Below are 18,418 nucleotides of genomic sequence, written 5' to 3'. Positions count from 1 at the left end.
AAATTGTTACAGCACTGTATCAATGTCTACTGGCAATGCTTGTATATCACATTAATAGCACTATCCTCATTGAGCCTTTGTTACCTCTTCAAAAACTCCAAGTTTAGAAATCGCTGCTGACTATAATCACCCTCCTTTTCCCTCTTGATTACTAATTCTAGAAACAAATATTTGGGATAAAACATGAAACTGACTGGTCTGTAATTACTGAAATTATCCATACAACCTCTATTGAGCAAGGTAGTAAAAGTCTGCAATTCTGGCACCTGCAAGTCCAGGGAAGACTGAAAAATTATAGACAAGATGAGAGTCCAAGGTGTTGGGGTTGTATATTGGCATGGACAGAGAATTGGCTAATGGGCACAAAACAGTAAATTGGGAATAAAAAGTTCTTTTTCAGGTTGGTGACCTGTAACTGGTGGGGTTCCACAGGCATTGGTGGTGGGATTGCAACAGATTATAATATCTAATGACTGAAGGAGGAAGATATAGCCAAATTTGCGCATTAAAAATAGGTGGCAAGCACGCTGAGGGAGTGTAATGAGGGAAAACATGAAGTTGTTCATTTTAGAAAGGAGAACAAAAGAACAATGTTATTTAAAAATTAGGAGAAAAACTGCAGAAATCTGCAACACAAAAGGGACTTGGAGGTGAAACAAAATCTAACACATGTTCAGTAGGTAATTATTAGCAAGGCTCATGGAATGTTGGCCCTTAATTCAAAGGGGGTTGGAGTACAAGAGTAAGGAGGTCTTACTGCAACCGTACAAGGTACTGGTGAGACCACATCTGGAGTATTTTGAGCAGTTTTGGTTCCCTTGAAGATACTTCATGGGAGACAGTTCAGGAAGGGTTCACTAGGATGATCCCTGGTATAGAGGGATTGTCTATGAGTAAAGGCTTAACAGGTTAGGAGTGTACTGACTGGAGTTTAGAAGAATGAGAGGTGATCTCATTGTAACATGTAGGATTCTTGAGGGGCTTGACAGGGTAAATACTGAGATGTTTCCCCTCATGGAAGCATCTGTGACCAGAAGACATAGTTTGAGAATTAAGGGGCACCAATTTAAGAATGAGATGAGGAGAAATTTCCTGAAGGTTGAATGTCTCTGGAACTCATTCTCAGAGAGCTGTTGGGTGTGGGGTATGGGGTAGAGTTCTTGTGTATGTTTAAAGGCTGAGACAGATTCTTAATCAGTAGGGAAAAATCAAGGATTACAGCAGCTTTAGCCTCATCAATACCAAGTCACCCCTTCAAAAATAAACTTCAAGTTAGACACTATTTTCCCCTCAAATCTATGCTGACTCTTCTGCATCAATTCACATCTTTCATGTGACTATTAATTCTATCCCAAATAGATGTTTCTAGAAGATGCCCCAAAAAGTTAAACTGGCTGGTTTATAATTAGAGAGTTTACAAATTTTTGAGCATGGGCACACAATGTTTGCAATTCCCCAATCCTCTGGCACCACTTGGAATCCAGGGAACTCTGAAAGATCATTGCTAGTACTTTCACAATTTCATCGGGTTCCTTCAATATGATCGGAGACATTTCATCCAGTTCCAATGCCTCATCAACATTATGTGCCAATAGCTTATCCAATGCCCTCTCATCAATTTTAAATCACCCTCTGTGATATCCAAAACAGAAAGCCATTCAGTGAGTGGGCCCTTTGAAAGGATTCCTGCACTGCCTGCAGTCACCCCTTCCTTGTCCACATGCTTTCCTCTAACTTGCTTTTGTGATCACCTTTATGAATGTGCTATCCCCTAGTTCTCTGCATCACTGATGCACCTCTGACTCCAATTGTTGGTACCTGGGCTCAAGCTTGTGCAGTCCAGGTCACTACTTGAATTGAGGCTCGTCTGGGTCACAAGTAGCATTCATGATTCCCCATGTGATAAGGTTGACGTTTGGCTTGGTTGAGCTGTCTGCCAATCCTTAATATTTAAATATTTAAGTTACTTCCACCTTGGTCTGGTACTATTAATGATAAACTGAGAAAGTAGTAATTCTTGGCACTTCTATCACCTCCTCATCCTGTGCCAATAAATTCTTAAAATTTCTAAACAAGCACAGAGGAAGTATGTTTCATTTCCAGTAATTTTGGGAAAAAAAAAAACACAGCCTTCAACAGTAGCTACTAAACAAAATCAATTCACTCAACTCTGGGGTGATGTCACTCACATTTTTCAAACTCAGCCAAGTTCTCAAGAAAGGGTACTCCCTCAGTTTGAACTCTTCACCCCAGAGGCAAGTGAAAAACTCTGTCGATCTGAAACGTGCTTCAAGGATCTAACTCACCCCAGGAAGCCAGGTCAAGGATGATTTGCTATGATCTTCCATCATCAATTTGAGAAAGGTGCAAGGGCATTCGTCAACTACTGGTCAATTTACTCAACTGAGTAGGTTTAAAAAATGATCATAGAATAGAATTTTACAGTGTGGAAACAGGCCATACGGCCCAACAGATCCACACTGCCCCTCCAAAGAGCATCCCACCCCGACTTATTCCCCTACCCCTGCATTTCCCCATGTCTAACCCACCTAAACATCCCTGGACACTACAGGCAATTTAGCATGGCCAATCCACCTAACCTGCACATAGGGGAGGCGATGGCCTAGTGGTATTATCGCTGGCCTGTTAATCCAGAGACTTTGCTAACATTCTGGGGACCTGGGTTTGAATCCCGTCATGGCGGATGGTGGAATTTGAATTCAGTAAATATCTGGAATTAACAAGCTAATGATGACCGTGAATCCATTGTTGATTGCTGGGAAAAACCCATCTGGTTCACTAATGTCCTTTAGGGAAGCTCCTATGATGCTGCTTGGCCTGCTGTGTTCATCCAGCCCTGCACCTTGTTGCCTCGGAAACTACCATCCTTACCTGGTCTGGCTTACATGTGACTCCAGACCCACAATAATGTGGTTGACTCTTAACTGCCCTTTGGGCAATTAGGGATGAGCAATAAATGCTGCCTAGCCAGCGATGTCCTCATCCCGTAAAATGAATTTTAAAAAAATCTTTGGGCTGTGGGAGGAAACCAGTGCATCCGGAGGAAACCCATGCAGACACAGGGAGAATGTGCAAACTCCACACAGACAGTCGCCTGAGGGTGGAATCGAACCGGTGTCCTTGGCACCGTGAGGCAGCAGTGCTAACCACTGAGCTGCCATTTAACTGAAACTTGGAAAGAGTTGAGATGGCAGAGTAACAGATTTATTTTTAAAGCAGTTGTTACTTGATCATTCTAATCAATTTTTTTGATTAACTACTAACTAGAAGGTGGAAGAAGTTTCAGTGGATGTTGGGTATTTGGATTTCTAGAAAGTGTTTGACAAAGTACCAAATAAAAGGATAGTTAATAAACTTAAGATGTATATAATACCTTCAGCTGGGATCATTACATAACATAAGAGTGATCAGTACACATTTTACTTCAGCTCTCATACTGGCAAGACTACAAACTCTTCAGCAACTAGTACTGTCCCACAATCAGTTAAGACAATTGTTGTGGTTACAACCACCTGTTACACCAAACACTGCACCCAAAACCAGCTTCAAAAAAAAAACATGTGTACGTACAAATGTGCACATACAGTGAAAAGAAATAGTAGCAGGAAAAAAAGGCTGTTGCCCAGTTTTCATTTGCAACCTTTTCCCATTTACAAGTAGGAGCTCTGAGAATAGCCAGTTCAAATTGCAAGTATTAAAATGCATAGAATAATCTCCTTGACATAATTCGCAGTACACTGTTTGGTCATTAGGATTCTTGAAAAAGAACATAGATGTAGTGATTGAATTCAATCTCCATTTAACTTGTAAATACTCAGCAGTACAATTGCATGTTTTCACCTTTCAAAAGCAAGAATCTGGAATTTTGAGCTGTATAGTACTTTACCAAAGCATTGAAGACTTTAGCTTTCAATAGTATAGGGTAGTGGTTCCCAAATGGTCCACAGGCTGATCCAAAATGCAAGTCACTACCAAAGAAGGATACAGGCCAGAGCCCTCACTCCACCATTCATAGGTCATCAGTCCACTATTCTAGGTCCTACATAAGCAACACTGTTATTTTGTCAAATTTATGTTATTGTTACAACATACAACTTAGGCCAATTTTTCAATACTTGTGGGGTTGAAGACAAAAGATTAGGCATTGGCTAAACAAGGAGCAAAAAACAAGACTAAAAACTTGAGCAGATCATTAACAAATTGGTGTTTCAAAAATAAAAGCAGCAGCCTTCCCATTAATTTTGTTTAGCATATTTTGCAGTGACAACCAAGAGAGGGCTGGGCAGGACTGGGTGGTAGTGACCTATTGAGTTCTTGCCCTATTTGAATGGTTCCTTTATTACAAGTCTTTGAGAACCACGAGTATTGGGGTAGGAGAAAGTTCAATTTGAGGGAATGAATCAAGCGAAACAGAAATGATGACAGTCACATGTTTGACCATTTGGGCTGAAAAGTAATTTAATTTATAATTGTGTAATGCAACTGCATCATTTTAAATAGGTGCATACTTCTCTGCTTCGATGTGCTCTTGTTCCCTCTTTCTTTCCCACTGCCTGTCTGCAGTCAGTTGCAGCTCGTGCAGTCTGTCCAACTCTAGCTCAGTTTGTCGCTGGTCTTTAAGCTTTCTGGCATCTGCCATTTTATGTTGCCTTTCCAGTTCTTCCTCCTGTTGCAGCAGCTCTTGGCGTTCCCCTTCCTGCAGGAGTAAACACTAATTGTTCTCACCTTCAGAATTTAAGAGAAGCAGCTCACATTGGATATCAACAACTTGCGTTGCTGCCAAAGTTTTTAATTCATAGAAATGTATAACGTGTTAAAATATGCCATTTATTTTACAGGTCTTTTAAAAAAGCTACTGAAAAAAACAGTTGAAGGTTCTAAATTGTGTCAAAAATCAGAGCAGATAGTAAAGAATCTATAGTGCTAACTTACTTGTTGCTCAGGAGTTCCTGGATTGGACTCGCTAATAAACGAATGGATACATTACACACTAGCTAACTACCCGTACTGGGGGAATATTTCTTAATGGATATCAAGAAAAACAGAACTATCTTCTGATAGTATACATCCAGAACGTGGATGCAGTCACTTGCTGTAATAGAATAGTTGAAAAATATATTTTAAAAAATACGCTCAAGAGTGTGGAGCTAATTTAGGAGGTGAACCAAATTTTTAAAAGGGAAAGGTGCATTAATTCATTCTGGTATGCCACTATGATCAAAGTTTAAGAAAAAAAAGAAGAGTTGTTAGGGTGAGAAACAAAGTACACTCAGCTTCCACCAAACCATATCCTAATACCACATAAATCACTTACATTGAGAATGGCAGAAGTGAGTAAAACACAAAATACTCAGTAAAATATTTCAAATAGTCTGGTCCAAAACAATTCTTTTCGTAAAATTTACTCATGGGATAAGGGTGTTGCTGGATCATCAACATTTATTGCCCATCCCTAGTTCCTTGGATAAGATGGAGGTGAACTACCTTCTTGAACCTCTGCAGTCCATTTGGTGTGTCAGTAGATGTTCAAAGCTGTTAGGAAGGGAAAGGAGTTCCAGGATTTCAACTCAATGATGCTGAAGGAACAGCAATAATCTTTCCAAGTCAGGATGATAAATAGCTTGGAGAGTAATTTGCATTGCGTTCCCATTTATTTACTGCCCTTGCCTTTCGAGGTGATAGGTAGTTTGGAAGGGGCTGTTCAAGGAACTATGGTGAATTTCTGTAAGAGTACTTGAAGAAGGTATACACTGCTGCTACAAACTGTTAGTGGTGTAGGGAGTGAATATGGTGCCAATCAAGCAGGCTGCTTTATCCTAGATGGTGTCAAGTTACCACAGCATTGTTGGAACTGCACTCATCCAAGCAAGTAGGGAGTATTCCATCATACTGCCAACTTGTCATGTTACAAGGCTATAGTGAGGAGGCTAGTAACTTACAGCATACTCTAGCTGGTCTTGTTGCTGCAGTATTTACATGGATAGTCCAGTTCAGTTTCTGGTCAATGGTAATCCCAAGATGTTGACAGTGGGCGATTCAGTGATGGTAATGCCATTGAATGTTAAGGGGCCATGGTTAGATTCTCACGTTGAAGATGGTCATTACCCAATTATTAGTGGCACAATTGCTACTTGCCACTTGTCAGTCCAAACCTGGATGTTGTTGCATTTAGACATGGACTGCTTGAGTATTTGAGGAGTGGTGAATGGTGCTGAACATTTCGCAATCAATCAGCAAACATCCCACTTCTGACTTTAATAGTGGACAGATTGTCATTGATGAAGTGGGTGAGAATGGTCAGGCGTATGACACTGTACTGCACTGCAGAAAATGTCCTGGAGCGACCTGGCTGATCCCAACAGCAAAAGTCATCTTCCTTTGTAGCAGGTAAGACAAACCAGGAGAGACACCCCACCACGTCCCCACCCCACTCCACCTTCCAAATTCCCCAGGCTCAGCTGTGATCCTGTCATAGAAATCAGTCTACTGAGTCTTCCACTCTTCAACACTGTGGACATGGTACACAACAGGAATCATCACCTCAAGTGGAGGGAAAGAGAAGTAACAGTGAGTAAACATGTACTTCACTGGAACAGTAACTATACCTGCTGAAGTCTGTGTTTTCCGGCTTCTTCTTCTTGTGTCTTTCGGGTTTCTGCTTCCTCCATCCTCTTAGCAGCTACTTTCCTTTTGGCTTTTTCTTCAGCAAGTCGTTTCTCACGCATCTGTAAAGAAAAAAAAAAAGAAAAAAGGATGTGGGAATGCTACATTGATCTCCAAGTGGAGTTCTTTTTCAGGATGGAGGGGGTGAGAGAGCAGAGAACACTCTCTGCCCACTCCATTGTTCGATACCTGGGTTGCCCATGAGAAAGCCACGTTTAGGCAACAGAATGTTATACCTTTTCATTCTTCTCATCAATCGGAGAACTTTTTTGCTCAATTTTTCTCTTTTTTTCCTCCTCTTGTTTTGGAAACTCGTTCCCGAGTAGAGCAACATATCTCAACCGCAGGTTCCGCTTTCTGTACAAAGATAAAACAAACAATTCTATACAGAAGCATTTATAGAAAAATGCTAGAACCTATATTGTATAGTGTCCACATTGCTTTTTCACAAACCCGTACGTGTTCATGATTTTTGGTTACATCTAAAATTTCCCATTCAATTTTATTGCATCAACTAAAATGCAGTTGAAGGGTACAACCATTTAGAAAATTTTCTACAGTGGAATCTAGATTCAAAACATTTTGCAATCAGAGAAAAGACTTAGTTTTATTTTACAACTTTGGTTCTCATTTCTAGGAGCTTTTTGACAGCTGTGTCCTACAAGAACTACTGTCAGAATGGAAGCACATTTTGACAGGAGCCATAAGTGGAATCCCCCATCAGAAATGCAGAGCCCCCTTCTTTTGTTAAAAATGGGAAGGAGTGACAATCTGCAGGGGATTGTTACCCCCTGAGAATGTGGCCCCACATTTCTTCAATTATCTAGGTACATTATACTGCTCTCACTTTGAAAAATTTAATTTTTTGGACCGAGTATCTCATTATCCCTACATTAGAGTCCACCCTTGCTGATTCTCAGAAATTATCTAGGAAACCTTAATTTGTTCATCCACTATTTAAAGCATCATGTATACTGTTTTATTTTATAAAAGTAACACTAAATCTGAGAACAAGCAAGCAGGAAGCACATACTATTGGCATGGAACAAGTTAACAATAGTTTTGTCTTAAACTGTCCTATACTTTCCTTCATCGCCATGGAATTCTCTGCAAAACACTTTGTATTCGTTCCTAGCACATTTTGTTAACTGGGTTTCATGCCAGCATGTGAAAAAGAATTCAATTAAATGTGGTGCAGGATTTGAAAGTAGCAATAAATAATTAAGATCAAAAGTTTGGGCATTCACAAATTCAAGATATAGTCAATCAGGTCAATGACATTTCTGGCAAACTCAAGAGAAACAGGATCCAAAGAGATTTCTGGATCCTGATATGACTAATAGCAGTGTTTAAGATTTTCAGAAGTAAATGTTCAGTTCCTGCTTTGCACCTAATATTTGATGACCTTACGCAATTGTTCATCACACTCCAGTGTACTTCATGCACAACAAATGACTTGGAAATGGTTCTAGTAATGGAGGAGGATCTTTTTGTAGTGTTTATTGGCCAGGATGAAAAACACTTCTTCAAATTGCACAGTGGGCTCTAGAGCTTTTCAGTATCAAACTTTGTAGAAACTCAAAGATTTAGTCATATCTGGAGCCAGGGCTAGTATCCAGTATCACTTTCATTAAAAAATATAAATAGCAATTTAACCAATAACAAGCAAATATTTTCAGATATTGCAACTAACTTCAGTTTGGAATACTACGTATTAAAATGAACATTTCAGTACTTTTTAAGCCCTTCCAATTGATATTTCTTCTCTTCCTCTACTCTCTGTATTCTTTCTTCTTGTTCTTGCTTCTTCAGGCGGATCTTCTCCTTTTCCTAAAATATAGGAGGGGCAATTACAAGGCAGCTGTTCAACAGGGTTTTTTTCCAAAAAATACCTTTTTATAAACAAGAAACTGTGACAGTTGGATCACAACCCCATTGTCCTCAGATTTATACTAAATATCAAATGCTGTTAGAATCTACTTCCTCATTATTGCCCCCTCCAAGTTATTTGAGTAACCAGAAACTCTCAGCACAAAGATACCTCCAGTGGTGAACCTCCAAGACCAAGAAAGTGAAATAACAAAATTTGCAGTGAGAGTACCAGATTAACACCATTGGAAATTGGGGTCCCCTTTTAAATGGGATCTTAATGTTCCATCTTTCGTAGTTCCCACGCAGCATGTAGCATCATTTAATTGTTGTACAATAATAACTAGCCTTTTACAAAAAAAAATCTCTATGAAATCAATAAGATTAGAAGAATCAGAGGGCACAACGCTCCATTGAACTAACCTCAAATGATTTTTAGGGCACTATATGTAGCCTCCTACCAAATACGGAGGTTAGGAAAAATAAGCTGTAGAAAGAATGTAAACTAACGTGCAAATGAAAACCATTATCCTGATGCAAAATGGTCAACTTTCTAAGTAATTGTGATCATAAACCCAAAGTCTGACAACAGCAAGGATCATTTGCTCCAAACCTGTACATAAAAATCTTTGGATTTCAAAGCTTGTTAATACTTACACAAACTGGGGAAATTAAAGAGCTATTACGCATTTAATCATTACAATAAGTTACACACAAGGCTGAACTAAAAGCAATTTGCAAATAGGAGGAAGGTGAGGCAGCCAGCTGAGGAATAAGTTCTTCAAAAAGATCTCCTTGCATACAAAGATATAAAAAACACCTTTAAAGATGAAGGCAGCATAGATACCTTGGGATCACCTTTCAATGGTGTATTGCGTTTAATGAAGGACTTCACTATTGAGCGACCAACAGATATGGGAGTCACCAGCAACCGATTTTTCTGATCAGTGTGGACGAAGCTGGCGTGTTTCGGTCGAACCACCTACAAAAGCAAAAATCATTCAGGTAATCTCAAACGTATGCTGGATTGAGAGAACGGGAGCAGAAATATTTGTTTTGTAAATAACTGATTGCAGCTTCAAAACTTGGAGAAAAAAGTTGCAACAAAAAAAATTTCTTAATGCACAAAAATTGCAATCTTATTCCTACACCAAGGGATAAACAGCATCAGAAGCAGTGTCAATCCTTGTAGGCTTCTTTCCAAGCACAAAAAAAAGTTTCATGTGAACATACATTCAACATGAATTGTATAATAATGCGCAAGGCATTCTCTCCACACTGCTAACCCTCTGAACCAACAATGTTGGTGTTTTGTGGTGTTCCTTAAAAACTTATGATGTAACATATTGGTCTATTTGTGTATCAATGTTGAAGGAAAACCAAAAAAAAAACACAAACAACTACGCAAAAACTATAAGCCTGTTTTTTCTTTTTTTAAAAAAAAGCCAAAATCCAATTATAAGTGAAAGAAGAGATGCTACAAAATTGAATACTTCGTTGTGTGCCTCAAAGATATGACAATAGAATTAAAAAGATTGCTCAGAAAGAGCAATTAGTCAATATGCCAACTATAGACAAAATACTGAGAAAATGGTGGGGGGAAAAAAAATATTGGGACTTGGCAGTATGCTTCCTAAAATGCTGAAATGAAAATAATAAATAGCAGAGGCTTGACAACAAGCATGGAACAACCTTTGAAGGGAAAAAAAGTTAAATCAGTTAACTATTTGTTAATTAGGCCAATATTGGGGGACCTTTCATCATTTCGAAGCTCAAAAAGACTATTGAATTTTGGAAAAAACACAACTTTAGGGAGAACAGCAAAGTCATGGATAGGTTCAGAGGAAGCTTACCAGTATAACTACTAGGGATAGAAAGACTTCTGGTAAAAATAAGATTGGGATTAAAACAAAGATCTTTGGAGGACTGAGAAAGAAAAAAAAGTCCAGCGCTCAAATACAAATAGGTAATTAAGAAAATGTCTATCAAAATAGTACTGAAAGTACTGATGTATTTCAAAACTTAAAGAACAGTGAACAGAATTATTTTGTTCTGCTACAGAACTAGCATAGATCAAGGATATCAAGTGATCTTGATCTGTCCTCTAAACTTTAAATGAGGTGAAAGATTAGATAGGAGCAAAAGGCCATTAAACAGGTGTCACAAGGCTGAAAAAGTGAACAAAATCAAGAGAGTGTGCCACTGATTTCCACTAAGAGGATAGGGAGGCTGAACAAGTATTCTTTTAAAATTAATTAGTGCAGATATTATGGAAAGTTTTGCCTTCAAAACTAACCTTACTTGTAGGACAAGGTGAGGAAGGGCTCTTTCTTGGCAGAGAATCATCACAATTCAAAACTCCACAGCGATTATATGTATTCTCAATACCTTGCTTGCAACTATTTTTGGATCTGAGAAAGAGCAAATAAAAAAATGCCAATAATGTTCCAAACTGGATGACCAAAACAGCATAATCCAAGTCAACATAATCTTACATTTTTGCAACACTATTTCATGAATACTGGTTACAATCTTTTCGATTATCCATTCACACAACTAGAATCCTTACTTTTCTCAAGAACCTTTTCATTTGAGGATACTAAACAGTTGGCACCTGTTCATTCACAAAACAGAAACCAAATTATATGCTCAAGACTGCTTAAATTTTATTCAGATGATATAGGAAAGGAATATTAAACAATATTAAAGAATTCTTATGGCAATTGCTTGAGAGATTATCTCCACCTTTAATTCTGAGATGTGGGCATAGCTGGCTGGCTAGCAAGCAAGCAAGCATTTACTGCCTATCCCCACTTGCTCTCGAGAAGGCGGTGATGGTGAGTTTACATCAATGTACTTCCTAGCACAAAGAGGTGGGAAAAAAGGCCTTAAACCTAGCCACCGTTATGTGCAGAACTGCAAGGAGGGTGGCATTTCATGCCATGTGTTTCAAAATTCAGTTCAACAAAACTACACCTTCCTGTATCCCAGACCAAGAATCAGAATTTCTGTTTCCACCACCCCCCAAAAAGTTGTACAGGTGACTTCAATTTATTTATTCGTTCACAGGTTAGGGATATCACAAGCTAAGCCAACATTTCCCATCCAAGTACCTGATGGGATTGACAAAATCCCTTACTATTCATATACCCACCCAGGTGCCGTTTAAAATGTTGAAACTGTACCCTCCTCTACCACTTCCTCTGGCAACTCATTCTACACATGCACCACCTTCTGTGTGAAAAAGTTAGATTTCACATCCTTTTTAAAATCTTTCTCTTCTCATCTTACTATACCTTCTAGATTTGGACTCCCCCCACCCTAGGAAAAAGACCCTGGCTATTCACCTTATCCATGCTGCTCATGATTTTATAAACCTCTATAAAGGCACCTGTACCAAAGCAGGACAGACAACGATGATTGATAAGGCAGGATGATGGACATTGCGTAGATGGACTTTAGCAAGGCATTTTACAAGGTCCCTCATGGCAGGCTGATATAAAAATGGTGAAGTCACAAGGGATCCACAGAAAGCTATTAAGATGGATGCAGAACTGGCTTGGTCAGAGAAGACTACAGCAACAGAAGGGCGTTTTTCTTGATTGGAGAACTATGACCAGTGGTACCAGGCAAGAATCAGTGCTAAAGACCTGTTGTTTGTAATATGTACAAATGACTTGGAGGAGAAAATTGTGGTGGTCTGATTAGTATGTTCGTGGATGACAAAGACTGGGGAGCTGGGGATGACCCAAGGATACAGCAGATATAGATAGGCTGGAGATTCGGGTGGAGAAGTGGCAGATGGAATTTAAGCTGGAAAAACAGTGATGCATTTTGGAACATCTCGTGCAAGAGGGAAGTATACAGTAAATGGTACAACCTTGGTGCATTAATATTCAGAAGGATTTCAGTGTGCAGATCCATAGTTCCTGGTAAGTGAACACGATGGTCAAGGCAGCATACGGCATGCTTGCCCTCAGTCAGGGCATAGAGTATAAAATTCAGCCAGTCATGTTGCAGCTATACAGAACATTAGATAGACCACATTTAGAATATTGCATATGGTTTTAGTCACCACACTACCAAAAGGATGGGGGTAGGATTTGGACACAGTACAGAAACAGTTTACCAGCATGTTGCCTGGTTTGGAGGGTATTAGAGGATTGGACAAACTTGGTTTGTTTTCACTTAAATATTGAAGGTTGAGAGGTGACCTGTTAGAAGTTTGCAAACTTCGAGAGGCACAGATAGATTGGATAGTTGGAGCTCCTCTCCACATCTCCCACCCCATCCCACCCTAGGGTAGAAATGTCAAATAGGGGATATGGGGGAAAACTGTTTAAAAGGAGATGTAAGAGGCAAGTTTTTTTGCTGACACAGAGGGTGTTGAATGCCCAGAATGCAGTCAAGGTGGCAGAAGCAGATACGATAACAATGCTTAAAAGGCATCTTGATAGATACATGAAAAGGCAGGAAGTAGTGGGATATGGACCACAGAGGCAAAAGGTTTTTACATTCAGAAAAAAGTGTCACGTTGGCATAGACTTGATGGGCTGACGGGCCTGCTCCTGTGCTGTACTGTTCTTTGTTCAATGAAGGAAATGTGATACAATATACGTGCATGGTGGTGTGCCATTTAGAGAGAAACTTGCGTCTAATCTCATTGTTCCTATACATGCACACTTTTCAGCTGATCACTAGTTTGGAAAATCCTTCTGAAGCACCTGGATATGATTCTCTAGTGCATCTGGAGGATGGTACATACATTTACAATTGTGTGTCAGTGATAGACAAAGTAAACGTTGAAGGTGGTGGATTGGGTGCCAATCAAGTGGTTTGCTGCACATTGACCCAAGCTGCTTCAGCAAATATGCAATCATGGGTGAACATATACCCAGTTCTGATCTTAAATTATTAGGATAAGGAATAAGACAAATGACCTATGAAGATGGTTGGGCCAAGGACACTACCTGGAGAAACTTGGGGCCTCAGAGTCAGGAGGACCAGGTTCCAATCCATTTGTTCTAGGGGAATGTAATAACATCTGTGAACAGTTTGATTAGAGGAACTCCCACAGTGATGCCCTGGATCAAAGTTGACTGAACGCTGACAACATCAACCATCTTCCATTAATTGACGTCCTACCTAGCACAATGTAAAGAACTTCTGCCATTTCCCTTTTACTTCAGTTTTGCTAGGACTTTTAGAATAGAATCCCTACAGTGTGAAAACAGGCTATTCAGTCCATTGAGTCCACACTGACCCTCCAAAGAGCAACACACGCGCACACCTGCATTTCCCATGGCTTTGTGCATCCCTGGAGACTATGTGCAATTTAGCATGCCCATTCCACCTAGCCTGCACATCTTTGGACTGTGGGAGGAAACCAGAACATAAGGAGAACGTGCAAACTCCACACAGACAGTCACCAAGGGTGGAACTAACCTGGGTCCCTGGCACTGAGGCAGCAGTGCTAACTACTGAGCCACCATGTTGTGCATCCCCTCCCACCCCACCCCTTTGGATGCCACAAGTGCTCTGAAAATTCAGCTATTTAGTCCATGTTTGGACTAAGGTTATATTAAGGTCAGGAGTCAAATTCTAATAGAGCAGTGAGCAGGTTATTGCTAAGTGCTGCTTGGTAGCTCTGTTAACTCTTTCAGTCATTTTGCTGACAGGTGCAGTCTGTCAGGGCAATGATTTGCCAGAATGGGTTTATCCTACTTCATGAATGGATCATACCTAGGCAAATTTTCCATGTTGTTGTAGCAGTACTGGAACAGCTTGGCTAGGAACATGACAAATTTTGAAGCTTATCTGCATTATTACTGCTGGAATGCTATCAAAATCAATAGCCTTTGCAGTACCCAGTGCCTTCAACTGATGCATTATATCACATAGTTGCACTGAACTAGCTGAAGACTCATCCAAGATGCTGGGGTCAGTATTAAAATCAGCACAATTTTTACTTACCTTGACTCAAGAAAACAGACAAGTGTTGAGTACTCCCAGAGGCACCCTCTCCCAAACAAATAAGAATTCTCTCAATGCCATCATCATCTTTGGGGAGATCACAGTGTGGAGCTGGAGGGACACAACAGGCCAGGCAGCATCAGAGGAGTAGAAAAGCTGATGTTTCGGGTCCGGACCCTTCTTCAGATTTCTGAAGTAGGGTCTGGACCCGAAACGTCAGCTTTTCTACTCCTCTGATGCTGCCTGGCCTGCTGTGTTCCTCCAGCTCCACACTGTGATCTCAGACTCCAGCATCAGCAGTTCTTATTATCTCCGATCATCTTTGCGGGGTCTGTTTTGTTGATGGAACAGGACATACCCAGGAATGATGGCATTGTATCTGGGACAGTCATAGTCACTGAATCAGAACTTTGATTGTCAGGGTGTTGCTCAAAAATATTTGCAACTATAGCCTCCACTTTTAGTGAATATAGATCTGCAGACCATTTAACTCTGACTACAGCAGAATCTTTCTTAGACCACTCCCTCTTCACACCAAAATGTGAAACATGCAAAAGGACTTTTGTATTTTGGTATTCAGAACTATAAATGCAAGTTATTGGAATGTTTGTCATATGACCAGAACTACATTTAATGTCAGGACATTAAGCTTTCCATGCAGGTGAGACCAAACATACAATTATCTTCACAAACTCACCTAAGCCTCCGATTGTCAGAATTCAGTTCATCAGAATTGCTGCTATCTATGGAGTTACAAAACACAAATAACGATCATACCAAGAAACAGGCAAGGTGATCTATATTGACTGCAACTGTCAGACAGTTTCAAAGCTACTATTCAATCTAAATCATAATAACTTTCATCCCAATGCTCTCTCAACTCAAATTTAGTATCAACCAGGTGTAGATGTAGAAGCTCCCCCAAGCACCAAAAGGATCAGCCGGTCCTATGAATTCCTACACCAATATATCAGACTCCTCAGTCCAGAGAGAGAGTACTATAAGTAAGTTATTTACAGTTTAGACACTAAAATGATACCAAGGCCGTGGGCCTGCACTATAAGAGACTGACACTGCTTTTTTCTGCTCTGCTCTCTGACAGCTGAGAAAAGAACAAGATATTCAGAATTAGAAAGTTTTGATAAAGTAGGGAAAACTACTTAAAATCAAGCAAGTGCTTCAATAGCTGGAGAGATTTAAAAGTAATTGTCAGAAGTAAAAATAGTCCCATCAGACCATAGGGTGGCTCTCTCATTAGACAGGAGGTATGTAGTAGTGATTTAGCCCAAGGGTCACCGTGCCTCAGGCATAAGGAGAGGTGGAGAGGGAGAGTTCTTCATGGTGACCCCAAATGGCGTGGTAGTTGAACCCACTTCATCACTCTGTGTTGCAAGCCTGAAGTCCATCTGTCAACACACCAATAGGCATGCCCAGGACCTAAGAGGAGCCCCAGCGTGCCTGCACATTTTAGCAGGAAGATTTCCCCAGACAAGGTTAAAATCTGGAATGGGCATCCATTCCATTGGGTTGTTCAAAAGAATTTAGCATGCAATTCACAATTGATTGCAGAGTTACTGGGAGAAAGCTCGAGTATAGGACTCAAGACATATGCTCACGTGCGCGCACACACACACACACACCTCATCGGTCCCCTAGGCTCCAGGGGAAGTTACAGTCAGAAGTGGCTATTACACTTGAGGAAACGGAAAAGCAATGACTTAAACAGCCCATTTTTAAACTTTGTTTCTAATATAAAAATGGAAATTGCTATCTTTCAGCATAGATCGGGTAACAGATTGCTATGCAGTCACCTCCTTGGCCAGACAGGTTTCTATGTTATAAGTATGTCCAAGCTAAAGATATCTGTCCAAACCATCTGCTCAAAAATGAATTAGCTCCAAACAACTCAATCAATCTCGGAGGCAAATAATTGTAAAGCTCCACTTTATGGCATAATGCAGAAATATTGGCACATTATTGATTCACCCAAATTAGGAATGTTTTCCCAAGTTCAACTCCTATATAGAGAGAAAACTATAGAGACTGGAGAACTCAAATTGATATTTCGAAAACAGTTCATATTACAGAAGTAGTAGTGCTGGAGGTCTTAAAATACAAAAAGATGGATAAATCTCTGGGATATGATCTAGTGTATCCCAGGATATTGCGGGAAGTTAGGGAGGAAATTGCAGGGCCCCTTGCAGAAATATTTTTGTCATCGATAACTACAGGTATTTCTGCTATAACTAGTGTTTCATTAACGCAAATTGCCTGTGAAGTGATTGATGAATAGTGGATGTTGTTCGGATAACGTGAACTTTCCGCTGTACAGGTATAGCGATTTCCCTGAAATGAGATTTTCTATGGTGATTTTCTACAGCGCAAGGTCACACAAGAACGCAACTAGAACATAAAACATTACAGCGCAGTACAGGGCTTTCGGCCCTCGATGTTGCACCGACCTGTGAAACCAACCTGAAGCCCATCTAAACTACACTATTCCATTATCATCCATATATGTTTATCCAATGACCATTTAAATGCCCTTAAAAGTTGGCGAGTCTACTACTGTTGCAGGCAGGGCATTCCACACTCGTACTACTCTGACTAAAGAAAGTAAACTATCACATTATAGGAGAACTACCTGTACAGATGAAGTGCTGCATAACTGGAGAGTGACTAATGTTGTGCCTTTAAGGAATGATGCAAGGAGAAGCCAGAGAACTACAGATCAGACTTCAGTGGTGGGTAAGCTGTTGGAGGGAATTCTGATAATTAGCATTTATGTGCATTTGGAGAGGCAAGGAATGATTAGGAATAGTCAGCATGGTTTTATGAGGGAAATCCTGTCTCAAACTTGATCGAGTATTTTGAGGAAACAACAAAAAAAAAAGTGATGCGGTCAGAGCAGGAGACATTGTTTAATTGGACTTTAGTAAAGCCTTTGACAACTACATGGTCGGCTAATTAGAAAAGTTTGACCAATAGGATTCATGGTGAACGTGCAAATTGGATACAATATTGGCTTAATAGCAGCAGGCAGAGGGTGGAGATGGAGGGTTGTTTTTCAGATTGGAGGCCTGTGACCAGTGGTGTTCCACAGGGATCAGTGCTGGATCCACTTTTGTCTGTCATTTTATACACATGATTTAGATGAGATTATAGAAGGCATGGTTACTAAGTTTGCAGATGACACCAAAATTGAAAGTGTAGTGAATAGTGAGGAAGGTTATCTATGGTTACCAAGAGATCTGGATCAATTGGGTCAATGAGTTAAGGAGTGGTAGATGGAGTTTAATTTGGATAAACTTGTGATCAAAACAAACAAAGGCAGGACTTATACAATTAATGGTAGGGCCCTGGATGATATTGTATATCAGAGATCTAAGGGGTGCAGGTATATAATTCTTTGAAGTTTGCATCACATGTAGACAGGGTGGTGTTGGATAAGGCTGAAGATAACAGGAACTGATAAGAGGCTTGATAATGGACTGTTACGTGAACAAAATTATGCCGAGTTATGCTGGTCTGCCATGAGTTAAAACTGCAGGAAATCAGCAACTGCTGTCTCTACCAGACAAGGCATACATTTGGACAAATGTTCAGGATTGCTCACATGCATGGATAAGACCAAGTAACACAGACACTTGTGAATAAAGAGCGTGAAGAAATCCCTTTGTTCAGCAGCACTTTGAAGATTCAACGCTGCAAGAAGTACCCTATGTCAGGAGACATGGTGAAGACATCAAGCAGAGTTTCAGCCTGGCTAGCCACCAACTCTCCTGGGTCATAATGTTTGGGTTTAGTTACAGAAATCAGGGTAGTGACAGACAGCAATTAAGATAGCTCTAGTCATAAAAAGTGTGTGTGTGTGTGTGTGTGTGTGTGTGTG

General features: G+C 40.1%; 1 protein-coding gene across 1 annotated transcript in view; it reads right to left on the bottom strand.

Moving 5' to 3' along the window:
* Window positions 1–4,529: 4,529 nt before the first annotated feature.
* LOC109928216 (inner centromere protein-like) overlaps window positions 4,530–18,418 on the bottom strand; it is a gene marked incomplete at its 3' end in the record, with an annotated part of 16,750 nt that continues 2,861 nt past the window's right edge. Inside the window, exons 3-9 of the mRNA XM_048592629.1 lie at window positions 15,224–15,269; window positions 10,850–10,964; window positions 9,401–9,535; window positions 8,420–8,514; window positions 6,921–7,041; window positions 6,627–6,746; window positions 4,530–4,717 (exon numbers count right to left, since the gene is read on the bottom strand). Of these exons, the coding sequence (XP_048448586.1) occupies window positions 4,530–4,717; window positions 6,627–6,746; window positions 6,921–7,041; window positions 8,420–8,514; window positions 9,401–9,535; window positions 10,850–10,964; window positions 15,224–15,269 (820 nt within the window). The remainder of the gene's footprint in view (window positions 4,718–6,626; window positions 6,747–6,920; window positions 7,042–8,419; window positions 8,515–9,400; window positions 9,536–10,849; window positions 10,965–15,223; window positions 15,270–18,418) is intronic.

Source organism: Rhincodon typus, unplaced genomic scaffold, assembly GCF_021869965.1.
Source record: "Rhincodon typus isolate 14 unplaced genomic scaffold, sRhiTyp1.1 hic_rhity00001578, whole genome shotgun sequence".
Taxonomy (NCBI): Eukaryota; Metazoa; Chordata; class Chondrichthyes; order Orectolobiformes; family Rhincodontidae; genus Rhincodon; species Rhincodon typus.
The sequence above is the reverse complement of the archived record's forward strand: the minus strand, read 5'-3'. Positions and strand labels throughout refer to the sequence as shown.